General features: G+C 40.3%; 2 protein-coding genes across 10 annotated transcripts in view; one reads left to right on the plus strand and one right to left on the minus strand.

Annotated features, from left to right (window-relative positions):
* Nucleotides 1–1,209: 1,209 nt before the first annotated feature.
* The window catches only part of LOC137322935 (LIM and senescent cell antigen-like-containing domain protein 1), a 134,960-nt gene continuing 108,642 nt past the window's right edge, over nt 1,210–27,527 (minus strand). For 6 of the 9 annotated variants that reach the window (XM_067986176.1, XM_067986179.1, XM_067986181.1 and 3 more), the window contains 6 exons: nt 17,833–17,982; nt 12,340–12,490; nt 7,823–7,915; nt 6,798–6,846; nt 6,327–6,402; nt 5,922–6,097 (listed from right to left, as the gene is read on the minus strand). In XM_067986176.1, coding sequence (XP_067842277.1) covers nt 5,950–6,097; nt 6,327–6,402; nt 6,798–6,846; nt 7,823–7,915; nt 12,340–12,490; nt 17,833–17,982 — 667 coding nt within the window. In that variant the 3' untranslated portion in view covers nt 5,922–5,949. Of the gene's footprint in view, nt 3,517–5,921; nt 6,098–6,326; nt 6,403–6,797; nt 6,847–7,822; nt 7,916–12,339; nt 12,491–17,832; nt 17,983–27,527 lie in introns of those variants that run through there. The other 3 variants (XM_067986178.1, XM_067986175.1, XM_067986183.1) reach the window with 2 other exon arrangements.
* On the plus strand, nt 21,531–23,844 carry LOC137322615 (uracil nucleotide/cysteinyl leukotriene receptor-like). The gene is made up of 3 exons (XM_067985521.1): nt 21,531–21,547; nt 22,232–22,381; nt 22,704–23,844. The coding sequence occupies exons 1-3, from the start codon at nt 21,531–21,533 to the stop codon at nt 23,770–23,772; spliced, it is 1,236 nt and encodes a 411-aa protein (XP_067841622.1). The 3' UTR covers nt 23,773–23,844.

A 27,527-nucleotide genomic window follows, 5' to 3' on the forward strand; every position in this document is an offset into this window, starting at 1 on the left:
CATGTGAGTTTTGAATAACAAAGTGTTTGATATAAATGCATTTCCCTATTGTTCTCTATCTAGTTGGTAAGTTTGAGTTTAATAATCTCACTCTGGAATGTATTATAATTTCTATTAATTTTGTTCAAAATATTTTGCACCTCCAGAGGAATGAGGGTAATAATTTTAACATTAATGTGATTTTGGTTTGCTAAGAAAATGCACTATTTTATGAAGCTATTAGTTTCATTCTTCTAGTTTGATCAGCTCAATGAAATGACTTCAGTGGCAAATAAAAGTTGGTTGGAATCAATTATTCTGATGCCTAATTGGGGTGAGGGGTGAGGGGGGGGGGGGAAAGTGTGGTAGAGAGCGAGAGAGAAAGAATTCTAGATGCAGCCACACAGGTTAAGTATTACACTTCAATTTTGTATTTAACAATCTCAGTTACACATCCTATTTGCTTGCTGTTATAGCCTTGCTGCACTGGTCATGGACCTACAGTGTTTTATGAACAACCCCCCCAGGTTCCTCTCCAGTTGCACAGCCTTGAGAGGTTAACCCTGCATGCTATATACATGCCTGGAATTAGCATAATTAAACAACACCATGCTACATTTATCGACATTGAAATACATCTGCCACACCCATGCTATTCCCCCAATGTATGTCAGCTTATTTCATCTAAATTCCTAACCTTCTCACTCATCTTATGCCATTAGTAAACTTAGGGACTGTACTCCCAATGCCTTCATCCAAAGCACTTATAACAGTTAGTGAAGAGCAACGGTGCTAACATAGATTCCTACAGGACTCTACTAGTGACTGGACTTCCTGCATAGCTGCTACCATTAATATCCACCCTCTCTCGACACAAATGCAACCAATCTGCAATCCAGCTTAAAGTTTGGCCAAATTGCCAGGCTGCAACCTCACTCAACAGAGATGCATACACAAGGGGGCAGCGGTGAAGAGAGGGCAGCAGGAGGCAGTAAAGAGATTCCTGAAATACATCCATTATATTGGAAAGTTGAAGTGCTTAATCCTCCCTGTGAAAGAAACGCCCATTCTGCTTAGCAAAGGATGGACAAAAGCACTTAACATACACATGTGAAAAAGAGTGAACACAAAGCAGGCATTATTACTAATACATAACCACTGAAAATTGAAGTATTGACTATGCTCTTTTTGAAAAATCAGTTCCATGTTAAGAAAATATAAAGCAGTAAATATGACCATGTGGGCTAATCCACCATATGTATATTTTATTACATAATATTGGAGTACTGTATAGGTGTGGTATACAGGAAAAAATACATTCTTTAATGACAAAATTAACACAAATTCAATGTGTTTCCCATTATGCCACGCTGGATAAATATTCTCACATTAGTTTTCAAGAAATTAATGTATTGATGTAGATGTCACTTCACCATATAACCACTTCACTAGAATGATCCAGTGGGTAATTACAAAACTGACATTTGAGATGAACTTGCTTTCAGATTTTACCGCATCTCGTTATGTAGCACCAGCATTTATTACAAGAAGAATTAACAAATATGCTCAACTGCAATAAAATTGATAGAAAAGAAAGTTCTTGGATACTATTAGCATTTATTATGTCTAGCAGTTTTGGTACTTATATTAAATTAAACTTTATAAAACACAAGACTTGCATCTGTTATCATGGTTTGTAAAGAACCACCTATGCTGAACTGTAAGGTGCAAGAACACCATCATCTGATCACATAAATGTTCTTCAGACATGGAAGTCCACATGTTTCTTTAGCAATTAAGAAGTTTTTCCAGAGAGTTTGTTATACTTTCCACAGAACATTAAAAATATAAATGTAGCAGTTGACCAATATTGCTTTCAAGTACATGTAGGGAAACCATAACATATATTCCTTAAGTGTTCTATTACAGTATCTACCATGCTAAATATATTAGGAAAAGCTATACACACTTAAATTGATGTAAAAGATTTTAAAAAGGTCATGCAAACAAAGCAATTTCTGTCAAAATTGAGTACTTCAGCTGTTACAGCAATTTCCTGCTTGAAACATGGATAAAAGGTGAGAATTCAATGAGGAATACATAAGTTAGCCACTATATGGCAACTGGTGTAACCTTCTCCCGTTTTTACCTCTAAGTGTTGTTTTACTTTATCATAGTACTTTTCAAAATTAAATCCTCCAAGTCTACAATCCATGCTTTTTTTATTTGGAGGCTGGTCATTTATTTTAACTATAAGCAATTTTCCTACTTAAGGTTTACCAACAACACACTTTATTTGTCAATGATGCAGCGTCTTACAAACAACACCTTATAGCGGTTTCAAACTATACAAAAATAGTAAAAGTTTATGCATATATCATTAGAATACATATTGAAATATATTGATCAACAGAGCTCCCATATGTTAGCAGGAGTACACTGTGAAGGAATGTGGAACTGTGACTTATGGTTTAATTTGCAGCTCTTGTGTCTATAACTCCATAAAATCATTTACAGTGGAGGAAAGAAGCATTGATTTGAATATTTTCTGTAGTGTAAGCATGGAGTGAAGCACATTAAGTAAAATATATTGTAACAAAGCATTCAGTGATGCTTCTAACCAGAGTATTTTTGATAGCTTAATACTATCATTAAGGTTATCATCACCTTTGATTCGGCAAACTCGTAGTTACTACACGAGCGAGATTAGATATTAATTCCCTCTGTTGTAATGGATTTGAACAAAATCAGCGTCATTTCATATTTTCATTTGTTAGCTGTGCACATGGAGTCTTAACAGCATGTACCAAAATTTTACTGAAAAAATAATGAAGTAGTACCACTTTTGAGAAAAAAATTAATCCAATTCATCGTTTTTAGATGGCACTCTGGTGCAGCGTGTTAGCTTACTGACATGCTGTCAGAGTAGTGAGATCTGGGTTCTCCCAGTGAATTCACAAACTCAGTCAGGCCAATGATAAGGAACTTCCCCATCAGAAGGGGAGGGTACAATGTACAAAAAAATAGTTGGAGGCTGAATCCTGTTATCCCACAATATTGGTCTCATGTAACTCCTAGAGAGCCGTTGAGAGTAGCAAAAAGACAATAAGGGAACTGGTCATCTATGCACTTAGCCAGCCAGGTTATATTTATGTGGCATCACAAGGTAGGGAGAGGGAAGACTTTCAAAATGGGGATTTACTTTAAGAAAAATAATTGAACAAATGGATCTGCCTCTGTAAGGCTAAAGACAAATCTAAACTTTTTAAAACTGATCTTCAGTGGTAACTTTTTGGTTTTAAAATCAGACTTGCACTTTAGAATATTGCTCCCATGCACTCAGTTGACCTTTTGTTATTAGAAAAAAATGTTTGAATTAAGAAGAGCTACTTTGCAAATTGACTGTGAAACACGTAGTCTCCTTATTTCCGTCCAGCACTTTCAGCCAGTTTCTTCAGTCTTTTCTTCAGCTCCAGAGGGAATTTTTCATAACATTTCTTACAAACTGGCTTCATATCAAACTCCACAAACTTGTTTCTATGGAACAAAAAAAATTCTTACTTTAGCTCAACGAAAAAGGTCAGTGGACATGCTCTCTCTCATATAGACTCCTTCTATCCAGTCTTAGTTTTCAAATGCAACTGTAATAGATGGAATGGAACACCATGCATTTTTGTAGAATGTAGTCTTAAATACCATGTATAAAACTGATCAAGGGTTTAAACTGCACTAATAATAAAAAAAATTCAAAAGGATCCACTACCAAAATGTAATCATTAAATGTAGCTATATGAAATGCCAGTCAACATGGTAAAAAGAAACCATTTGAGATGAGCAAGGCAAGGTGCAATCTGGAGTATTTCAATGGATTAATTTTCACTATTTAGACACTTGATTTAGGTTTTACCATGAGTATGTAAAATGTCTTGTAATTACTGCTGTTTACTGCAATGAAGACAAATATGAAGTTAAATGTACAGAATATATATATTACCAGGTAGTGAAGTGATGTTATATACCAAGCAGGAGAGAGAAAAAGGTATTAAGCTGTATCAGAGCTTTTTTGGCTGTTGCAGTATGGAGTGTGATGGACCAGCACAGGAGCCAGTTATGCTGCTGGCTGTGCATCGCACTTTGTCCAGTGATAAAGGAGCTCCCTGGCCTTTAAAGTTAGGAGATTTAGATGGGAATGTAGACTCAATTTTCATTGCTGTTAATATTAGGATAAAGTTTAAAAACTTCTCAGGCTGTCAAACAGATGGCCCGGGAACTTTTTAAAGCAGCTTCACACCATGCTGCAGTGGAATAATTTTGTTTAATTTTTTCACATGATGTGGGCGATGCTGGCAAGGCTGCATTTATTGCCCATGAGAAGGTGGTGGTGGGCCCTTTCCTTGAATCGCTGCAGTCCTTGTAGTGATAGCGCTCCCACAATGGTGTTAGATAAGGAATTCCAGGAGTTTGACCCAGGGACGACAAAGGAACAGGAATAATTAAGTCCAAGTCATGATGATGTGTTACTTATTGGGGAACTTGGAGTTGTTGGTGTTCCCACGATATTATCCTTCTTGGTGGCGGAAGTCGCAGGAGAGGAAGGTACTATCGAGCAACCTTGGTGAGTTGCTGCAGTGCATCCTGTAGATAGTACGTACTGCAACCACAGTACACCAGTAACAGTTAACGGATATCGAGTCCAGTGGCAGGGGCACCGATCGAGTGAACTGCTCTGTCCTGGATGGTGTTGAACTTCTTGCGTGCTGTCTAAAATATTCCACTTTCCTCATGAGATGGTTTCAGTGTGGCCCAGAGTCAGATTGGTGACATGGCTCCTGAACTATACTGCTGCTTTTGCATTGACACAAAAACAATATCTAATAACATGACAAAAACAACAACTTGCATTTATATGGTACCTTTAATGCCATAAAACATCCCAAGGTGCTTCACAGGAGTGTAATCAGACAACAATTGATACAGAGCCAAAGAAAGCATAATTAGGGCAAGTGACAGAATGAGACCCCGTTGCAGCCACACGCACCAACCTCAGTATGGCCTGACACTCGGCCAACTCAATTTTCAAGAAATTTCACCTTTTTGCAAACATACCTCTACCATAATACATGTCTTTTTTCTTGCAGTGGGAATGGAACATTTTTCAGCATCTAAGGTGATCATTCCACCCATTGTGCCTACATTAGCTTCCCCACCTGATGGAGAAATATGTTCCAACTTGCATTTATATAGCCCCTTTAAAGTAGTAAAAACATCCCAAGATGCTTCAGAGGAGCATTATTAGGCAAAATTTGACACCAAACCACATAGAGAGATATTAGGACAGGTGACCAAAAGCTTGGTCAAAAAGGTGGGTTTTAACAAGCAACTTAAAGGAGGAGAGGTAGAGAGGTTTAGGGAAGGAATTCCAGAGCTTAAGGCCTAAGCAGCTGAAGGCACGGCCACCAATGGTGGAACATTGAAAATCCGGATGCGCAAGAGGTCAGAATTAAAAGAGTGCAGAGATCTCAGAAGGTTTTTGGGCTAGAGTAGGTTAAAGAGATAGGGAGGGGCAAGGCCATGGAGGGATTTGAAAACAAGGATAAGAATTTTAAATTTGAGGCGTTGGTAGACCTGAGCCAATGTAGGTCAGCGATGGGTGAACGAGGCTTGGCGCGAGTTAGGATACGGGCAACAGAATTCTGGATGAGTTTAAATTTATGGAGGGTGGAAGATGGGAGGCCAGCCAGGAGAGCATTGGAATAGTCGTGTATGGAGGTAACAAAAGCATGGATGAGGGTTTCAGCAGCAGATGGGCTGAGGTAGGGTTAGAGACAGGCAATATTACAGAGGTGGAAGTAGGCCAAAGAATACAGAAAGAATGTCAAAGATGCAACAGTACAGAATGAGTTGATTGAAACATAACACACATGGAAATCAAAGATACTAACCAAGGACAGAAGGAGAGATAGACATTGCTTACAGGCAGATATCCATCAATTTTTTCTTTTTCTGTTTTTCTTTTGCATCTCTTTCCCGTTTAGCAAGTCGCCGTTTTAACTCTTCAGGCAATCGCTCGTAACAGTGTTTACAGACTGGTTTCAGATCAATTTCAACAAATTTGTCTCTTCATAGAATGGACAGTGGATAGAAAAGGACAGAACACAGACAGAGTAATGTATGAAACAAGGAAAGGAAACACAGAAAAAAAATTGAGAAGAAACAGTTGCATTTCTGACAGTATTTTCTTTTGGAGATGAAGCTAACCAGAGCTTAGTCATAGAAAGAGACCAACCACATTAAAAGTTTGTGAATTGAAAAACACACTATAGAATGACAGGAGTTAAACTACTTACTTGAGTGTCAGCTTGGTGTTGCAAGTTGAACAGGCAAAGCAGTTAACACACCAAGCCTTGTTCAAAGCAGATACAACTGTACAGGAAACAAAAGTTGAAATATACAGTCAGCCACAGCACTACTATCTTCCTTACATGTAGTTATCCACTTGGTTCATTAGAGATTGTATTCAGGTTTATTTAACAGCAGATTGAGGAATTCAAAAAGGTATGAATAAGGAATATGCAAATTCTGAAATTCTTGGGACTTCCGAACTTTTAAAAGGAGGATGATTGGTTTATGGAAAAAAGGAAGGTGGAGAAAGAATTAATACTGTCCACATAATGTTTGAAATTATTTTATTTGCTACATTTTAAATCAATAGAAAATAGAAAACCAATTCCTGGGGCTTCTTCATTAGATACAAAATGTTATATACACACACACACTCACAAAAATATCAACCGCACAACAAGTACGTTAAAACTTACCATCTCCTTCAATCACACGATTACAATGGTAGCAAACATCACCAAACAGCTGAAAATGTAGATAATTGTAAGATTATGTTCATTGTACTATGTTCAAAGTGTGTGTATATATATATATATATCAAAAGATATAAATTTAAGACAAAAAAAGTTATTTTTCCTTCAGAAATCTTTTCAATTGAGTTATTTCTTATTTACAACAGGGATCAAAACAAAACTATTGCGAAGGTGTCAACTTGGCTCAATTGGTAGCACCCTCGCCTCCGAGTCAGAAGGTTACGAGTTAAAGCCCATCTCTAGGACTTGATTACATCATCTTGGTGCATTGTCACAGGTGCTGTCTTTCAGGAATGTTAAACTGAGGCCAGTTCTGCCTGTTCAGGTGGGCAAAAAAGATCCCATGACACTATTTGAAGAGCTCTCCCAGTATCCTCGCCAATATTCATCCCTCAACCAACACCACCAAAAACAGATTAACTGGTCAACTATCTCATTGCTGTTTGTGGGACCTTGCTATCTGCAAATATCCTGCTAAGTTTACTTACAAAACAGTGACCGTACTTCAAAAGTAATTCTGAGAGCATGAAAGGCTCTATATAAATGCAACTTCTTTGTTTCTTACAAATCTATTCAGAATAAATGCTGGATGGTGAAAAAAATATTAAAAACTAGCTGCTATAGATTTGTATACTTATTTTAAAATATGCATTAGTAAAGACTAACCTTTGATTCAAATCTACAAAACTGTCTAGAAAAAATATTTGAGTGTAAAGACAAAAAACAAGGTCGAACATCACACAGAAAGCTGGTCATTTCAAAGTTATTAAACACTAGCCTACTTATTGTAGAAAGGTTGGACTCAACATTAGAGTCACAAAAAGCACCGTCATGCTGAAAAAATGATGATATTCTCACCAATGGAATTAAAAAATCAGTTTAATATTTAAATATAAAATCATACTAAAGTTGTTATACTTGGGAAAAACAAAAAATAAATTACTAAATTAAAAGTATTGCAGTATTACCTGATTATAGTGAGTTTCACAGTAAGCCAATCCCTTCCTCTCGTAGTGACGATGACCCAGAAAAGGTTTCTCACACTTGGCGCACACAAAATGCTGCAAATAGAATCGTAATAGAGCATGTGCTTGAAAATTGATCTGTCCACAAAAGTCACTAGAGGCAACTGTTGAGGCCTTCAAGTCAGTGCAAGATCAAATGATCAAGAAAAGGAACTAAAGAGGGCATGAATTTGTTCAGAGCAGAGCATAACCAAAGCTACAAGTTGTAATTTCTTTACCTTGTATATAATAATTCACATTCTTATAATGTAACAGTCATAAAACATAATTTTATAAGCCTGCATAAAAACTGTTGGCCTGGGTCAAATAAATTTAAGAAAAACAAAGGGCAAAAAAAAATTTCCTAATTAATTTTTGAGTTGGGAGAATAAATCATTAGAAGAGGATTAGGTGCTCGAGTTGCAGTGCCTCAGACAGATTTCAATCTTCATTTCATTTCCTGAGTAACACAAACATATACACAAACACAAACATCCTCATGAAACTCTCATTACACTACGCTCTACTTTTACCTTTTTATTTACTTACTTAAGATAATATGCAGGCAAAACAGCTCTCAGATCTCTGCAATCATTTGCTTGTGGGTGTGAAGAGTTTGGACTAGAGGGAGGGCAGTGGGAGGAGAGGAAGATATCAGGGGCAATTCTGCAATTTTGAGAGAGGAGGGGAATACATTGCCTGCCCCCCCACCCCCACCCACTGCTAGTTTGTCCATTTTGAAATTTGTGGGCCTGGGAGTTTGGTCAGGGGTCTGTTTTTAGCACTGTTGCCCAAGTTGTGGATAAAACCTAAATCAGAACTAAAAGCTCGGTTACTGTCAGCAACCTGAGATATGTACAGCTATGAAAACAAAAGCTTGGGCACTCCTGAAGCATATTTCTTCAAAAGTCAATTTAGCATATTTAAAAAAATAAAATTGAATGTTTAGTCTGGCAACAGCCAACCTCCGAATCTGAGTTACCACTTTCAAGGCTGAGCCAAAGGATGTTCAGGGACACACAACTTTGAAAGCCACTTTACTACATTTCCAAAACAAATCTCATGCAGTTTTTAGACACATAGTAAGATAGCGATTCCTTCTGTAACCACCATTATTTATTAAATTTACATACTTCATGTTTTACCATTCAAAAATGATGGACAATAGGATTATCAGTGTTGTAGTGCAACGTGCTAGACCATCAACATGTGGTGCCATGGAGATGTAAGGCACATCAATCCCCCCCCCCCCCGAGTCTAAGCCACATTATCATGGGAAAGTGCCAAATGGAGACCAGGCATTTCACACAGGAAGCGGAGGAAAATAAAAAAAAACAGCTTCAGAGGGCATCACCACAAAGCTGCTTTTGCACACCTTCTAGTGGCTAGTTCAGTTATCGTAGTGGAGGTACAACAGCAGATCATCTGCTCAGTCATTGTGTAGCCCAAAGGATTGGGGAGAACAGAGAGAAAAACAAGAACATAAACACAAGCAGCATAAAGCACAGCAAGATGTATTTAGATCCAAATCTCCTCTACAACCTCTCTGTACTCTAGGCTTACATCACAGAAAAAACATTTACGTATTGGTCAGAAAGAAACTCAGACCTCTACCCCCTCCACTTTTCTAATTCTCGACTGGCAAAATATCAGATGGCGAGTATTCTAGCCATTCTTGTGGGACTTCAAATGGTATGAATGTTTGGTGCATATACAACGTTATCACTACATAACCAAAATGTTTTAATTTAAAGCAGCACTAGGAGATTTTAAAAAATTTGGGGGGGAAAGGTATAATGAAATACTATACTTTCACAAGAATTAGCTTGTCAGACATTGCAGTTTTTTTTCTGTACAAATGGGACTGTATTGATCAACCAATTACTGGCAGGAAAAAAAACTGTAAAGAGAAAGACAATAAAGATTTTTAAAAATTGAATGTACTAGCCCCAAAATAGCTTACTGCCAAGAAATAAGAGGACTGGCTTAAAATAGATTTATAACCAGACTACACAGCTACATGCAATTATGACCACACTTCAAAGTGCTTTTCAAATCAGGCTGATAGTTTGTTGTGACTTCAGCTGCAGAGGCAAAGAAATCATTGGCCATGTCAACTGCTGTCTAAACAGTACCCTATTAAGGTAACTGGAAAAGGAAGGAGAACTGTTCTGTGAAAACAAAGGGCCTGTAAAGTGGTAGTTTAAATCTTTTTGGAGCAATCAAGAGCTGCTGCAAAGCTAGGTTATGGTACAGCACGTTGTGAGGCCAAGAGGGTCACGAGAAGTAAAATGGGAACAATGGGTTGTGTTCAACCACAAGGGAGTGCAATTACATAAAAATGATCCGAAATAGATTTTCTGTTGGCTAAAGTGTGTCATCAATCATAGTTAAAAGTGTTCCACTGGGGCAGTGCTAATGAACGACAAGTCTGTTGCTATCAGACAAACCTCAAGGGTTCAGGAGAGCATTAGACGGAGCTGGCGTCTGAGCAAACAAATAATAAAGGACCTATATATATGGAGGTCCATCTGCAAAATCCAGGACCAAGCTGCAAGGGAAATTTGTGACAAAAGTGGGTGGGGAAGCGGTTGCAAGGAGGGAGGGTTCCAGGCCTACACTGACCTTTTACTGGGTACCTAGTCAGCATAAAGGAGGCACATCTTTTAATTAAAACCCCCCATATTAGGGCCAAGCAGTTTGTGATGAGTAAGTGGGGATGGTATAGTAGAGGTTATGATACTGGACTAACATCTCAGGGGTTTAGAGTTCAATTCCCACCATGGCAAGCTGTGAAATTTAATTGAACAAGTCATATAATTTGTGGGGTAGCACCAGAAAAATGACCATGAAAATCCTGGGTTGTAAAGGCCTAACTGGGAAGGGAACTTGCCATTGCTACCTGGTCTGGCCTACATCAGACTCCGAATATGCTCAGGGTAACTAGGGAAAGGCAATAAATGTAGTCTTGCTCATATTGCCCACAACCCAAGAACAAATTAAATAAGTCTAGTGCCTGGACATCTGGAACACCAAGGTGGCTGGCACAATGCAAGCTGCCCTATACAGGTCAGATGTCAGGTGTACAGTTGATGAGGAAACTCAGACTTGGAACGAAAGCTCCTGGAAGGTCTCACCTAAAAGCCAGGTACGGGAACACTCTCATAGATCCAGTGCTTGGCATCTACCATGACTGGATTGCAGAGAGGCCAACCAGTGGATGGAGTAGTTTGTGTGTCCATGATGTTGTCAGGAAGATGGTGGCAAATACACTAGCACGTTTTATGATTAGCTGCGCTGCTCACCATGATACTTGTGAGGAGGTTCTAGCATCTGCTGTGGTCAAACCCATGCTTGTCATCTGTCAAAACAACCAACTAGTAACTGTCCTCCTCTGGTGGTGGGGGATAATAAAAGGTACAGCGAGGCAGAGTCTCTTTGGGCTTAGGGTGGCATGCCTGGCAATGGAATTTGGAACCAAGTCAAGGCTGTGTGGCAGATACCTGAGCCAGGGCAGTGTTGATAATCGACTAGCCAGCTTGCCTCATGAATGTAACCTGGCATGGTATACCTGTTGCTGGGGTTGGATTCTTCCCACTCGACTCCAGATGACACTTCTGGCTAAACCCCAGTAGGTGCAGTGGTCCTTGATGGACAGCACAGTGGGAAGTTTATCAGTTATCTGCTCTGGTAAGCTTTGCTGTTTCAGCTGGTCAAATTCCATCACTATTCCCACACATACTTGGGGGTCACTATGCCTAGACTGAACATAGGTAAGTGGATGTGTCCCAACAGTAAAATTATGTGCACTTCACATTGAGTGAACCAAAATCCTACAGGTGACTGCAGATTTTTCAATAACTTGTGGAGACTCAAACACGGTGACAAGTTTCCACATTTGTTGGACACCCAGCAGATGAAGACAAAATAACTGTAGTGTTGGTTGCGCAGTCACAGTTTCCTTGTGCTCAAGGGGTATTTCCCACCACTTTGTACATAATTTCAGCATCAATCCAGGGGTGGCATTTATGTTAGAAGAGCACCCACTAGTGAAATTGACTTTTCAATTTCTCACATAATCTTACTGTCTCTGCCCAACTATTGTTAAGGGCATGTTTGTGTTCTGAGCTCGTATTCATTGGGAAATGGAGAGATGTAGGCCAAAGGCAGCTCATTCAACAGCTGCAGAGAGGTGATGTCAATCCCCTCCCCTCTGGGCTGGATTCAAACCCAGTTGCCAGAGCTGAAAATGACTATCCTGTATTGTATTAATACCAAAAAAAATTAAAGATTTTTCTTCATCTTATCTACTCAGATAAAGTGACAAGCTAGAATACTGGGAAAGAAGTGCTACAAATTTTTAGTAGCAAATTTATCTTAAAAACATATACAATCCATACATTTGCATTCACCACTAATCTCGGAGGAACAAAAAATATATAATTGAAGCAATGAATATGACTAGACATCAATCACTTTACCTCCACATGCCACTGCTTGCCCATTGCATTAACTACACGTCCTTCAATTGGCCGTCGGCAAGCACCGCAAATAGGAACACCCATTTTATCGTGGCATGGCAAGCAGTATAATTCTCCTTTCAGCTCACGAGCTTCGGCAGTCAACTCTTTTCTAGTTAGAATGAAATATCAGAAAACATACATACATAACCACCTGTGCGTATATCCTCCAACACAACTAATGGGAAGAAGATCTGTTCTGAAGAAAGGATTAGTTACACTTCTTCCCCATATTTTAAGTTTCTACATTAAATTTCACAGCAAGAAAGTGGTCAATATTTGTGCTCAGCATATCAGTGGGTGAAATATAAAATATAAAGATAGATTTCAGGGCTTTGTGATAAAAATCCATTTGTGTGCATTTTTTGAAAACACAATTGGCGATGTGGAGGTGGGGGTAGGGACTCTTTTTCAGCTAGTGATATATAGCCACTACATTTGCAATTAAAAGACCGAAGCTGCTTCTCTTGTTAGAAGATAATCCGCATTCATTATCAATACTTTTAAATGGATCGTAAGTTATTTGTTGTTTGCATGCAACTATTAAATGTTTTTTGCATTATGAAATTTATAAACTTAGTGTACAAAGTATTTTTAGTAAATGTGACAATTGTTAAACTTTTCCACGTAGCTTCTCAAATTGTTCTGTATTGAAATTTGCTACAAATTGAACAATTTTGTTACTAATTAACCAAGACAGAATTTGCCTCTGTTCTTCCCAACCACCTTCCTGTCTTTTGGAACATATCCAGAACAGCCACTAAATCTCAGGATGGCCATGTACCACACAATGCACAGAATGAAAGAAAACAAGGAGGAAGCGTGGCAGAATCTTGGAGTACCTGTGGAAATTAACCCATTAACCCTTCAGGAGGGCACTAACATTTTGGAAAACGGCCAAATTACGATTGAGTAGTTTACTGCAAAAATACACGAAAAAAACATCCTTGGGTCCCGATATTTAATATATTATATAGTCTAATCTCCAACTAAACTTTTGGAAAATTTAAAGGAAGACATTGGGCCTGAAATTCCAATTTTTTTTGGGTGCAAAAGCGATGTAGTTATGACACAAAGGACTGGGATTTGAGGCATAAGCCAGGTGTGCCAGAGTTATAGCAGTTCTAAAATACATGCTAAATTCTAGTGAAAGTGGGTGCCAGCAGAAGATGCGCCCACCCCCCAAAGTGCTGTGTACATGTGGATAACAGGATAATGAGGGCAAAAGCTGCTTTCTCAGAAATGCTGGGCTCGATTTTACCAGGCCTGCGGGTTTCCGGCGGGTTGGGTTTCGGGAGCGTGGTCAACACACTCGGTGAAATTAGTGGGTTGCCCGCGCGATCGTAGCAGGCAATGCACTAATTGGATCCACTTACCTGCTCTTCTGGGCTCCGCGCTGCTGGTCTGCGCGTCGGGCGGGCTGTGCATGCGCAGTATGATCTGTCAGCTGGAGGCTCTCTAGTTAAAGGGGCAGTCCTCCACTGACAGATGCTGCAACCAATAGAACAAATTACAGCATGGAGCAGCCCAGGGGGAAGGCTGCTCCCAGTTTAATGATGCCTCACCCCAGGTATCATCAGATGGGGTGAGGAGGAGGGGGAGGACAGAGCTCTTCCACCTGGCGGGCAGGAGGAAGCGGCCTGCCTCTGCCACCAAGAAGGCCTGGCTCGAGGTGGCAGAGGAGGTCACCTGCACCACCAACATATCGCCCACCTGCATACAGTGCAGGAGGCGCTCCAATGACCGCAGTAGGTCAGCCACAGTGAGAACACTTACTCTTTCCCCTACACTCCGTCTGCCACAACACCGCCCCCACCCCACATCTCCTTCGGCACCGCCAACACTACTCTGTCACATCACCCCTCATACCCACTCAAACCCCATCCTCATCTTACCTGCACCTACTCACCTCGCGAGTACTCATCCCGCCACTAACACGCAACCCAATCCTCATATAATCTCATGGCTCTATCCCATACTCACCCTCTCGTGCATCTCCCTCATGGCCAGCCTCACTCAACCTGCCACCACCTGTGCTGCAGCCACAGGACATGCATCACATATGTGCAGTAGGCAGCGTAAGGCAAACGTGTCGTGAGCATGAAGGGGATGCACAAGGGTGTTTGAGGGTTTGTCATGGGTGTTACCTATATTGAATTTCAGAACAACTCACATCACACATTATATTGGCACCACCACCGTCATGTCTCCGCGAATCCTGTCTGTTTTGTGCAATAATGCCCGTTCCTGGGTATCACTATGAGGACCCACCACTGATGCCACCCATTGTGTTACTGCAGAGTAGGTGCAGGTGTACTTGCAGGGCTCCTCCGCGCAGACGACTGAGAGACATCGGCGGTGTACCCGGCTGCACCCTGGAAGGATGCGGAGGAGAAGTTGTGGAGGGCAGTGGTGACTTTGGCAGCGACAGGTAAGCAGATGGTGCTGGGGCCAGCCAGGAGCAGCTCGGCATGAAAGAGGCTGCAGATGTCCACGACTACATGTCGAGTGAATCTGCGCCTCCGTGTGCACTGCTGCTCAGAGAGGTCCGGGGAGCTGCGCCTCGGTCTGTGGACCCGCACCTCGGTCTGTGGACCCTGTGGCGAGGGTAGTGCCCTCTGCGACGCGTCTCTCTCTGCGGTAGCCCTCCCTCCTGCTGTACAGGTGGATGTGTCACAGCACTCTGTTGTGGAGCTCCACGTGTCAGAGGTGGACGGCGTGGATGGCGAGGCTGGCGATGTTGTGCGCCCTCCGAGGAGGTCATGACTGCAGCTACGGTGGCCCCCATCCGCAATATGTACATCTGAGGGGGTCCGCAAGGTAGGCACATGTCTCCGGACCCTGGGGTGAGTGTGCAGGTTGGTGACTTTGACCGTCAGGAGGGGGGTGGTGGAGGCCACACTTTGTCCCAAGTGACAGAGTGGCCTCCTGCAATGGGTGAGGGTCTCCCCCCCCCACCTGTCAAATGGACCTGTGCAGCTGCCACAGGCTGACGGCTGCAACACGTCCAGTTCAACTAGGACTGTTTCCCCCAGTGTGTGAAATAGTCCCATGTTTCTCCAAAATCACACACAGTCCCTTAATCAGGTCAGTTAATGACCTGAACAAGCAAAATAAATACACTCAAGTGGCATCCCGCTGGCTTTAATTGCCTGCGGGATTCCCACCAGCGGGGGTTGCGCACGCACCCCCGCACGTCATCGGGGAACCCGGAAGTGGGCGAGATCGTGGCGCGATCCGGTCACGTGCCTGGATATCGGGATTTTCGGGGCCCCCCCACTGGAAACGCACACGAAACCCGCTGGTAAAATCGAGCCCGCTGTCTTTTACATTAGAGTTATTTTAAGTTAAGCCTGTATGAAGAGAGTTTAAGTTACCTGCATGACTTGTCAAACCAGGAAGTGGTTCAGTTCACAGGCTTTGAATGTCCACAAACTCTGTCTGAAACATCAGGTTTAACTGAAGCGATTAGAAAAATCTTTTCTTAGCTGCGCTCCTGAGAAAGGATTTTTCAAACTGCCATTCAGCAGTTTCAGGCAGGGAAAATGTTTGCTTTCCACCCTCTATCATGGATCCCTTACCATGGGGTTGGCTGAGGCCATTCCCATAATTGTCCTTATGATGGAGATAGAACAGGACCATGAGGGAGAGGAAATAACAGAGGCACATAGGATAAGACTACACCAAAGGAGATGACAACCATCTAAGAGGTAACCTTTCATCAGAGTCTACAGACTATGTTGCTCCCTTGATGTTTCAGACGAAGTCTGCAGGACAGAATGGTTCACTAAGGCATAGAATGAACTATATCCTGTTGCAAACTGACCTCCAAACATCCTCTCAAACACAAAAACAAAGAACAGACTTATAGGACCCAATATGTTTGAAAATATACATTTTGAAACAAGACTGGGTCTTTCAATATTCAGATTTGAGCTTTGAACTATCCTGTTATAACTCTCTTTCAACATTCTCATATTACACCATATTTAACTAGAAGTAGTGGCTGTTGTTCAGGTGCATCATAATGAAGTTTATGGTTTTCAACTGCAGACTTTTTAAAAAAAATTAAGTTATATTTTTAGGCTAGACTTTGGTTTTGGTTAAAATTACCCCTGGACAGAAAACCATTGATTGCAGATCTTTCATTTATGCATTTAAAAGCAGTGCAGAGATGTGTAAAATAGCCATTATTGTAATCTTAGTGCAAGTACATGCCTGTAAATTTAGTTTCCAGTAAAGAAAAAGCTTATGAGGGAAATACGAGGTCAATTTTCCTCCTTTTGGCCTCCCTTAAACTAGATCAAAAAATTTTGTAACCACAGATCTGGTAATTGGATCGTGAAATTGTAAGCTATCTGATCACTGCACAAAAAAGCCACTTTTTCCCCCATAAAATAAAACATTGTGTCATATAGATTTCAAAATTTGGATTAGAAGAAAAACATTATAACTGTGCACTGAAGAAATTGTAGGAATTTTAATTAATTCAGTCTTCACCCCCCACCCCTTTCTCTCCTCTCCCTATGCTGGAGTTCAGTTCCAAGGGCATTGGGTGTTCCTGATATGTCATACAAGTGGCCATTCTGCTTGAGTGAACCCTGAATATTGACAAGCAAGTTTATGCTTCCTGCAAGTACAAAATTGACCTGTATGTAGCTTTTAATGAAAATAATAAATAATGCAGTAATTTAGTAATCCTGTTTTGTCTTGCCACCATTGACCTCTGCTGCACTAATACAGCATATGCAATGCATTCAGATAACATCAGCTACATTAGATGAATTTACAGTTTTGGAAAGTTTGAGATGTATGATTAACTATGCAGAATCAGCTGAGTTAGCCCCACCAATGCCACAGCACCCCCAGACAAGGCAGGGGTATATAAGTCACAATTCCCGATTATTATCTAGAGACACGTGTAGATAACAGATGAGCAAAGATCACCAGCAGTGAGGCTCGTTCCATGGTAGAATAGCCTGCCTATACTCAGTGGTTAGGCTTACATAAGAATGGCTATTTAGACAAGATACCAGAACTGTATCGCAGCTATGGGAGGGAGGGCGAGGGAGAGACGGAGAAAGGCAAAGGCAGAAACAAAAAGGGAAAAAGGAGTGAAAAGTGAAGAAAAATGAAGAAAGAAGAGAAAAAAAATTATGAGGAATTAGAAAAGCAATGAGAGAAAGGTGAAGAGGAAGAGAGAGGGAGAGACTAAGATGGATGGAGGTGGAGACCATGGTAAATGTCCAAATTCAAAGCTGTGTATTTTAAGCTGAATTAGTAAATATGAATAGTATCTTTACAAAAAACAATTGTCAATCCTACCTCCTCGCACTTCTACTTAAACCATTTACACAATGATCATAATTTCTCAAAGACAAGTATTGTGATTTAGAACTGCTCTAATGCACATGTATTTAATGAATGTAAATTAGTAACTATAATATTCCTTACCCACAGTTTGCACAGTTGAAATGATCTGGGTGGTAGGGGTCATTCTTGAATATAAGAGGCTGTTCATCAATGATGGCATGACATTTCTGACAGATATATTTCCCTAGACCCCTGGCCTTTTCACGGTTATGGCAAGGGCGGCAGAGATGCCTGGAAATAGAAATTTAAAGGAATTATTTATGCAACAAAACATTTTCTATTCATCCTTCATGAGCAAATGCATACTTTTAAAATGGAATAAAATGGTGAGGCTGTAACATCTGGTTTGGAGCAAGAAGAATTTAATTCTTAAAAATGCTTATACTGTGGTCCCCAGTGGCTCAGTGATTTAGTGAGGAGCTGAAGCATACAGATCAGGAAGAACCCAGTTCAATCCCTAGTCTGTGCTGGGTTAGTTGATCTCAACCAAGGCTGCAGTTAAGGCGTTACAATTGGCCTCGAGGAGTTCCTGACATTTACCTGAGGAAGGAGGAAGCCTCCGAAAGCTTGTAAATTTCAAATAAAATCGTTGGACTATAACTTGGTGTTGTAAAATTGTTTACAATTGGCCTTGTTTAGGGAGGGGAAAATTGATTGAGGTTCCTACTCCTGACCGTTATCCAGTGTCCGAGATACTCCCATCACAACTGAACAGCCTGATTGACATTTATTAGGAACATAGGAACAGGAGTAGGCCATTCAGCCAGTCGTGCCTGCTCTGCCATTTGATAAGATCATGGCTGATCTGTGATCTAACTCCATATACCTGCCTTTGGCCCATATCCCTTAATACCTTAGATAGCTTTTTAGCAACCAATCTCAGATTTAAATTTAGCAATTGAGCTAGTATCAATTGCTGTTTGCGGCAATTGATACTAGCTCAATTGTGTGTAGAAATGTTTTCTAATCTCACTTCTGAAAGGTCTGGCTCCAATTTTTAGACTGTGCCCCCTACTCCTAGAATCCCCAACGAGCGGAAATAGTTTCTCTCTATCCACCCTATCCGTTCCCCTTAATATCTTATAAACTTCGATCAGATCACCCCTTAACCTTCGAAACTCCAATTTGTGTAATCTCTCCTCGTAACTTAACCCTTGAAGTCTGGGTATCATTCTAGTAAATCTACACTGCACTCCCTCCAAGGCCAATATGTCCTTCCAAAGGTGCGGTGCCCAGAACTGCTCACAGTACTCCAGGTGCGGTCTAACCAGGGTTTTGTATAGCTGCAGCATACTTCTGCCCCCTTGTACTCCAGTCCTTTAGATATAAAGGCCAGCATTCCATTAGCCTTACTAATTATTTTCTGCACCTGTTCATGACACTTCAATGATCTATGTACCTGTACCCCTAAGTCCCTTTGGACATCCACTGTTTTTAAACTTTTTACGATTTAGAAAGTACCCTGTTCTATCCTTTTTTGATCCAAAGTGGATGACCTCACATTTGTCTACATTGAATTCCATTTGCCACAGTTTTGCCCATTCACCCAATCAATATCGCTTTGTAATTTTATGTTTTCATCCACACTGCTTACAATGCCACCAATCTATGTGTCATCGGCAAACTTAGATATGAGACTTTCTATGCCTTCATCTAAGTCGTTAATAAATATTGTGAATAATTGTGGCTCCAAGACAGATCCCTGCAGGACTCCACTAGTCACATCCTACCCATTATCCCTTCCTAACCAAGTCCGTACTTTTCCCTCGATTCCATGGGCTTCTATCTTAGCTAACAGTCTCTTATGTGGGACCTTATCAAATGCCTTCTGGAAGTCCATATAAACAGCATCCATTGACATTCCCCTGTCCACTACTTTAGTCACCTCTTCAAAAAATTCAATCAGGTTTGTCAGGCACGACCTACCTTTCACAAATCCATGCTGGTTCTCTCTCATTAACTGAAAATTCTCGAGGTGTTCAGTCACCCTATCCTTAATTATAGACTCCAGCATTTTCCCCACAACAGATGTTAGGCTAACTGGTCTATAATTCCCTGGTTTCCCTCTCTCTCTCTCCTTTCTTAAAAAGCGGAGTGACATGTGCAATTTTCCAATCTAGAGGGACAGTTCCTGAATCTAGAGAACTTTGAAAGATTATAGTTAGGGCATCTGCAATGTGCTCACCTACTTCCCTTAAAACCCTGGGATGGAAACCATCTGGTCCTGGGGATTTGTCACTCTAGTGCTATTATTTTCTTCATTACTGTTTCTTTACTTATATTAATTTTATCGAGTCCCTGTCCCCGATTCAATATTAGTTTTCTTGGGATTTCTGGCATGCTATCCTCTTTTTCTACTGTAAATACTGACGCAAAGTAATTGTTCAACATGTCCGCCATTTCCCCATTGTCAATGACAATATCCCCACTTTCAGTTTTTAAGGGGCCAACACTGCTCCTGACCACCCTCTTTTTCCTAATGAAACGATAAAAGTTCTTCATATTGCTTTTGATATCCCTTGCAAGTTTCTTTTTATACTCTCTTTTTGTAGCTCTTACTAACTGTTTTGTCACCCTTGTTGATCTTTGTATCTTTCCCATTCGACAGGATCTGTACCATTTTTTGCCTTTTTGTATGCCCTTTCCTTATGTCTTATACTGTCCCTTACCTCTTTAGTTGCCCATAGCTCTTTTTTTTTGGCAAGTAGAGTTCTTGCCCCTCAGGGATATAAACCGATTCTGTATCACGTTAAATGTTTCTTTAAACATTTCCCACTGATCATCAGTCGTTTTACCCATTAACAGATTTGCCCAGTTTACTGCAGACAGTCTCTGTCTCATCCCATTGAAGTCGGCCTTACCCAAGTCTAGAATCTTAGCAGCTGACTCACTTTTTTCCCTTTCAAACACTACACTGAACTCGATCATGTTATGATCGCTATTGGATAGATGTTCACGCACAGTTAAGCTGTTAACTAAATCTGGTTCATCACTCATTACTAAATCTAGTATGGCTTGCCCCCTTGTTGCCTCTAGGACATACAACAGCAATAACTCTGCAGCTTCAGGGAAGGATGGGAAGAGGAAATAATTTGCAAGCAAAAAATAATTTATGATGAGTGCAATCATAAACATGAATCAAACTCATTTAAATGAACAATATTAAATCAGAAATTTTTCTTATAGGAGGATGAAAGTGAGATTTCAACTAAACCAAGGAGAACGGGTAACTACTGGAATTTGAACTTGTACCCTACACAATTCTTAAAAGTATAAGCAACTACTCTGATCTGTATGCACAAGATGCACCAAAGAGCACAGCTAAGATCAAGTCCCATGTTTGTACCAAGATCAAGTCAGAATATGATAACATGCAACAAACATCAGACATACAAGAACTGTTAGGTCAAACAAACAAAATTACAATCTACAGCTGATCTACATTGGCACAGATATGGATCATGTGTGGCTTTGTAGAAACTGATCATTTTAATAAAAAAATCCAAAAAAAATTCAAAACCATCAGTTCAAAGGGACTTAGAAGGGTAAATTTTGTGAGGCTTTCATGATGCAGAATCTTGTTGACGGGAAACAATGTGAATCAAAGAATCGGATGCAGAGATCAGTGAGCCCAACTTGTGGTGCGCCGATTTTATGGAGTCTTGAATCGGGTGTGCTGACTTCCGGGCCCAATTCTCTGATCTATGCACCTGTTGAGAGAGGTTCCATGCCTGGAGCAGAGTCTCACAAAATTAACTCTGTACTTTAATACTTCAGTCATGCCTGATAACCTAAGGTACAGGTTAGGGTATTAGTCTTTATGCAACTCAGAATAGTTTACTCAAGTTGCATCTACCAAATACACTTGTGTTTATTCCAGGATTGGTTTAGAAATAATCTTGGGTTTTAGTCTTATTTGTTTTGCTCCCAAATTTTAGTTTTGGGAAACATTTTAGTCAAAGATTTCATTTTTGCTTTCTATATTTCATTTTAATATTTTCAGGTCTTTTTTCCCCTGTAATAACTGTTACACTTCTCTCAATTCACAAAGCCAGAAGAAATGTTGAGGAATAACAACCAGGAATTGATGTTAGGAATTTGAATCTTATTTTAATTATAGTCTTCATTAAAAAAATTTGTCCAAATGTTCATCTTGATGAAAATACAGTAACTTTTATTAATATCTATTTTAGTCAACAGAAACATCAGTTTATTCCAAAGCTTTGTTTGGTAGTGTGGAAAAAAGAAAGGAAATATATTGTAAATTACACACTCTCAAATTGCAAAAGGATATAATCTACATTAGGAAAAGGAAGCTTCTATTTGTGACTTTTGACGGAAGTGCTATTTTCTTACGGGAAGAGACTAAATGCACTGCCTGAATGGTGTTCCCAGAGGAAGTGCTTCCTGCATAATCAACTCTGTTGTTGTAAAGCAGCTTTTAAAAAGTGGTATTGAAACGGCTTCCTTATTAATATAGAAGGAATACACTGTCAGCGCAACAACTCACAGCTGCTACATACCTTGGTCCTGCTGCACAAAGGAGCAGAGCTATTTTCACAAGGGCAGGCATTGTGCACTACTGGAATGATCGCTCTTCATACAGCTACAGAATACACCCCAGCATACTGTAAGTACTACATGCTGTGGTTGGGAAAATCCTCGGTCTACGTTTGCCTATTGTTGATTAAGTAAAAAGTAATCATTGTTCTTAAGTGATCACTAATTTTTTTTATATGTAATTATGCATTTTCTATAGCTCCTCATTTGAAAATATGTGAATCTATAATTGCTAATCTGCATTTGGTTCTTTTGCTTTCTTCTCCCATTTCTTGCAGCATTTAATGATCAGGTGTAAGGCATTATATGAAAAGTCTTTTTTTTGGTTTAAAAAAATTAAAATGCATAAGTTTTAGAACTTGGTGTAAAAATAACCTTGTTATTAATTGCAGTCCACAACAGTTAGAAAGAATCATGGCTCACGATTCCCCGCACTGGAAGAACACAACTATAGCAACCACAAAGTTACAGCTGGTAATGGAATCCAATTTCAACCTGACCGCTGCATCAGTAGAAAGACTGATTTATATTGTTATCTACAGCACCGTGTTTACAGCTGGGCTAATCGAGAATTGCATCTCTGTATGGGTCTTCTGTAGTCGCATGAAAACCAAGACCATAACCAGCATCTATATGTTAAATCTTGCGGTTGCTGATCTCTGCCTCATTCTGACTTTGCCGTTACGTATTATCTACCATATACTTCAAAGTCACTGGCCATTTGGGGAGATAGCCTGCCGAATCACTGGTTTTCTTTTCCACCTCGACTTGTACAGCAGTGTCTACTTTCTTACCTGCATCAGTATTGATCGTTACCTGGCAATAGTGCACCCAGTTAGATCTCTCAACTTTCGAAAAATTCGCTATGCAAAAATAATCAGTGCAACTGTGTGGGTAACTGCTATACTAGGAACCTTTCAGCTTGCCGTGACCACTCAGACTGTACAGGCACGAGAGAACACTATCGTGTGCCTTCAATTGTACAGAGAGAAGCCATCACTCTATGCTTCTGGTGCTCTGGTAGTTGGATTTCTTTTTCCATTTCTAGTCATTATCTGTTGTTATCTAAGCATAATTAGACACCTTCAGTCATACAGGCGACTTGACCACAAGCACAAAGCATCCAGGATGATTTTCACAGTATTAACTGTCTTTCTGGTTTGCTTCTTACCATATCATATTGCCCGTTTACTGTACATTATCATGGCAAATCAGCAATTGGAATCTACGCCCACAATTCGAAGCCTGGCCATCATCAACCGTGCATTGTTTTGTCTAGCCAGCATTAACTGCTGCTTAGATCCAGTGGTTTACTTCTTTGTGGGAGAGAATTTTAAGGAGTCTCTTTGCAGAGACAAAGTGTGGAAGACTACAACTGAATCTGATGGCCAAGTAACTCACCCCAGTGTTAACACTACCAGAATAGATGGTATAGAAAGTACAGTATTTGATCAAGAATGAAGAAACTGAAGTTAGCTTTATAACTGTGAAGGTGTTTTTAGGAATTGCTTCTCTTTTGTGACCCCACCTAAAAACATACTGATCTGTATTACAGCAGCTACCCTGTCAAATAAAACTAATTTTTTTCAAATCACTGAACAGCTTATCTATGTGATCATTTAAAATCACTAAGTCACTCGTAATCTTTCTCACTCCTCAATTTATTTTCTTTCTTTCTTTTTTTAGGCCCCTCCCCATTCCATTTCCGAACCAAAGGGTTGGCAAAATAACGTGCTCCTCAACATTCCTCGCTGCGGAGGCAGTCCCTTATATTTCTGTGGCTTTCACTGATGGCATGATCAAAATTCTGAACCTGCATCCTACATTTAGTAGCACAGTAAACATGAGCTAACTCAAAATGTCTTTTTAAAAGAGAACAGAAAATTATAGGGACGAATCCTGCTGGAAAAATAACAGTGTTAACGATTCATGCCGTTATTAATGCACAAATCAGCCAGCAAGTTCAGGGGATTAAGAGATACGCCACGAGTTGCGAATCTCCAGAACTCGCATAAACAGCATCTTGCCCTTAGCCTCCCCGTTATTTTTAAGAACTTGCTGGATTTGCACATTAATTGCCCATTAAATTTGCCACAAAAAGTTAGGGCTGGAACTCAACAGCACAAGTACCTTTTTAACAACTTGATATTTGTTAATGCAGTGCCAATCAACCTTTATGGCTCAGAAAGGGAATTTAAACTGTTCAATCTCATTCCTGCATGTTGTAAATTGTTAGAGATTTTTTTTAAAAAGTTAAACTTTTAATTTTTTTCTTATTTTTCCTCTGTCTCTTTTTTCTCTCTCAATCCAATCTTTCTTTCCCTTTATTTCTCTTTCGGTACCTGATTTGACTAATTCACCCTCCTTCTCCGTTGTTCCTCTGTTTCTTTCTCAATCTCATTGGTTAAGGAGTTACACTGTTCGTCCTGCCATTAATTAAGGGACCAGATGCCCCTTTGCCCTTGCCACGCCATTATCAGCTTGCACTTCCAGCAAGTTACAGTGCAAAAAAATTTTGAGCTGGGGGTGGAGAAAAAAGTCTAACTAATGGCGTACGCTGCAAGATGCCCCGCTCCAACATGATCTGGCCCATTATGATCCAATGAAATCTTAGGATAATACCAAGAGACTGCTTTGGTCTCATTAAATATCCTTATTTCATTTCACTGAACTATTAGAGAATAGGATTACATAGAATTTACAGCACAGAAACAGGCCATTCGGCCCAACTGTTCAACGCCGGTGTTTATGCTCCACGAGCCTCCACCCACCCCTCTTAACCTAACCCTATCAGCATAACCTCGTATTCCTTTCTCCCGCATGTGTTCATCTAGCTTCCTCTCAAATGCATCTATGCTATTCACCTCAACTACTCCTTGTGGTAGTGAGTTCCACATTTTAACCACTCTGGATAAAGAAGTTCCTCCTGAATGCCCTATTGGATTTATTGGTGACTATCTTATATTTATGGTCCCTAGTTTTGGACTTCTTCACAAGTGGAAACATTTTCTCTACATCTACCATATCAAACTCTTTCATAATCTTAAAGACCTCTATCAGGTCACACCCTTATTCTGCTCTTTTCTAGAAAAAAAAGCCCCAGCCTGTTCAGTCTTTCCTGATAGGATGATACCAGAACTGAGAGGTTCTACCTAGTAGATCTTTTTTGCACCTTCTCCAGTGCCTCTACATCCATTTTATAATATGGAGACCAGAAATGTGCACAGTGCTCCAAGTGTGGTCTAATCAAGGTTCTATATAAGTTTAACATAACTTCCCTGCTTTTCAATTCTATCCCTCTAGAAATGAACCAGAGTGCTTTGTTTGCTTCTTTTATGGCTCTATTAACCTGTGTCGTTACTTTTAGTGGTTTGCGTATCTGTACCTGTAGATTCCTTTGCTCCTCTACCCTATTTAGACTCTTAATTTCCAAGGATTATGCGGCCTCCTTAGTCTTCCTACCAAAATGTACCACTTCACACTTATCTATATTGAAATTCATTTGCCAATTCCACGCCCATTTTCCAAGTTTATTAATGTTTTCTTGTAATTTGTCGCAGTCTTCCTAAGTATTGAATATACGTCCCCATTTGTTGTCGTCCCCAAATTTTAAAATTGTACTTCGGATTCCCAAGTCCAAATCATTTATGTAAACGGTGAACCACAGTGGTTCCAACACCGATCCTTGTGGAACACCACTTCCCATCTTTTGCCAGTCTGAGTAGCACCCTTAATCCCTACTCTGTTTTGTAGCTAGCTTGCTATCCATTCTGCTACTTGTCCCCTGACTCCACATGCTCTGACCTTAGTCATGAGTCTACTATCCAAGGCCTTTTGAAAATCCAAATATATTACATCTACTATATTACCCTTGTCTACTCTTTCTGTTACTTCTTCAAAGAAGCATGACCTTCCCTTTTGAAATCCATGCTGACTATTCGTTATTATATTTTCAGTTTCTAGATGTTTTTCTATTAGGTCTTTGAGTAAAGATTCCATTATCTTTCCTACCACCGACATTAAGCTAACTGGTCTATAGCTCCCTGGACTTGTTCTATCTCCCTTTTTAAATACAGGAATCACATTAGCATTACAGGACTGGACTCAGCTATGATATTTATACTGTCAAACAGCCTGCAACACTCATCAAATAAACTCACACAAAGAATAGCACTTGGGTGAGGAACTGGAGGGCAGCTGTGCTAACTGGAACCATATCCCAGCAAGAGTGAATGTCTTCAGGAAAAGTGGGGAGAAAATTGGGAGAAGGGAAGAAAGCAAAATGTATTTGATTGTCCTTTTTTAAAAATAAAGGAAATTTGTGACTTGTTACTTTTGATTTGGTGGAAGGTTTTAGATAGGCTCAGAAAAAGGCAGAACAGCCTCCTGAAACGCCACATTGGCAGCTAATCCTGTTTGTGCTGTAGCAAATTCTTAGCTGATTCAGGGCAAAGTGCTGCACTACAGTTTTCACTATGCAACCTTAATGGAGTAACATTTTTTTTGGCAGCAGACACAATTGGTGACACAACAATCATGTCACTGCACACCTTATCCTATGAGCATTATGTAATCAAAATGCTTAAAGTAGGTAATAAATCAAGGATGTGCAGGGTGTTTTTGCAGTTTATGAAGGAGACAAACACAATGGGGGTGATTTTAAACCCCAAGAACGGGTGGGTTGGGGGTGGGTGGGAGTTGAAAATAGTTGTTTCTTTGGGTCCCAAGTGCAAATTTTTCAGACTTTGCATTCCCAGTGGGAAGCCTATACTTTTACACACCGACGTTAAACCAGGAAATAAAGCTGGATTGCGGTCGTGACACAAAAAACAACTATTTTCAACTCCCACCCGCCCCCAACCCACCCGTTTTTGGGGTTTAAAATCATACCCAATGTCTAAAGATGATGGGGGTAATTTTCAACTTCAGTAAAGGGGGGGGGGGGGGTGGAAAACTGGGGATAGCGGATTGGCCACCCATTATACACGCTGCCTAATTTTCCTTTCCATTGAATGGAAAGATGGAGTATCAGGCGGGGTGCATAACAGGCAGCCGATCTGCTATCACCAGTTTTCTGCACCCTGCTGCAAGTGAAAATCATCCTCAATGTGTGCTAAATCAGCTTGGTTTACCTTGGACTCAAAGTTTTGGGTTCAAGCCCCACTAGACGACTTGAACATTTAATTTAAGTTTACATTTCTGTGAAGTACTGAGGG

Source organism: Heptranchias perlo, chromosome 6, assembly GCF_035084215.1.
Source record: "Heptranchias perlo isolate sHepPer1 chromosome 6, sHepPer1.hap1, whole genome shotgun sequence".
NCBI lineage: Eukaryota > Metazoa > Chordata > Chondrichthyes > Hexanchiformes > Hexanchidae > Heptranchias > Heptranchias perlo.

Excerpts from the sequence above, each read along its gene's own strand:
- LOC137322615 (XM_067985521.1), top strand. Across the intron at positions 22,382-22,703 it reads AGAATACACCCCAGCATACT|TCCACAACAGTTAGAAAGAA; the intron begins GTAAGTACTACA and ends TATTAATTGCAG.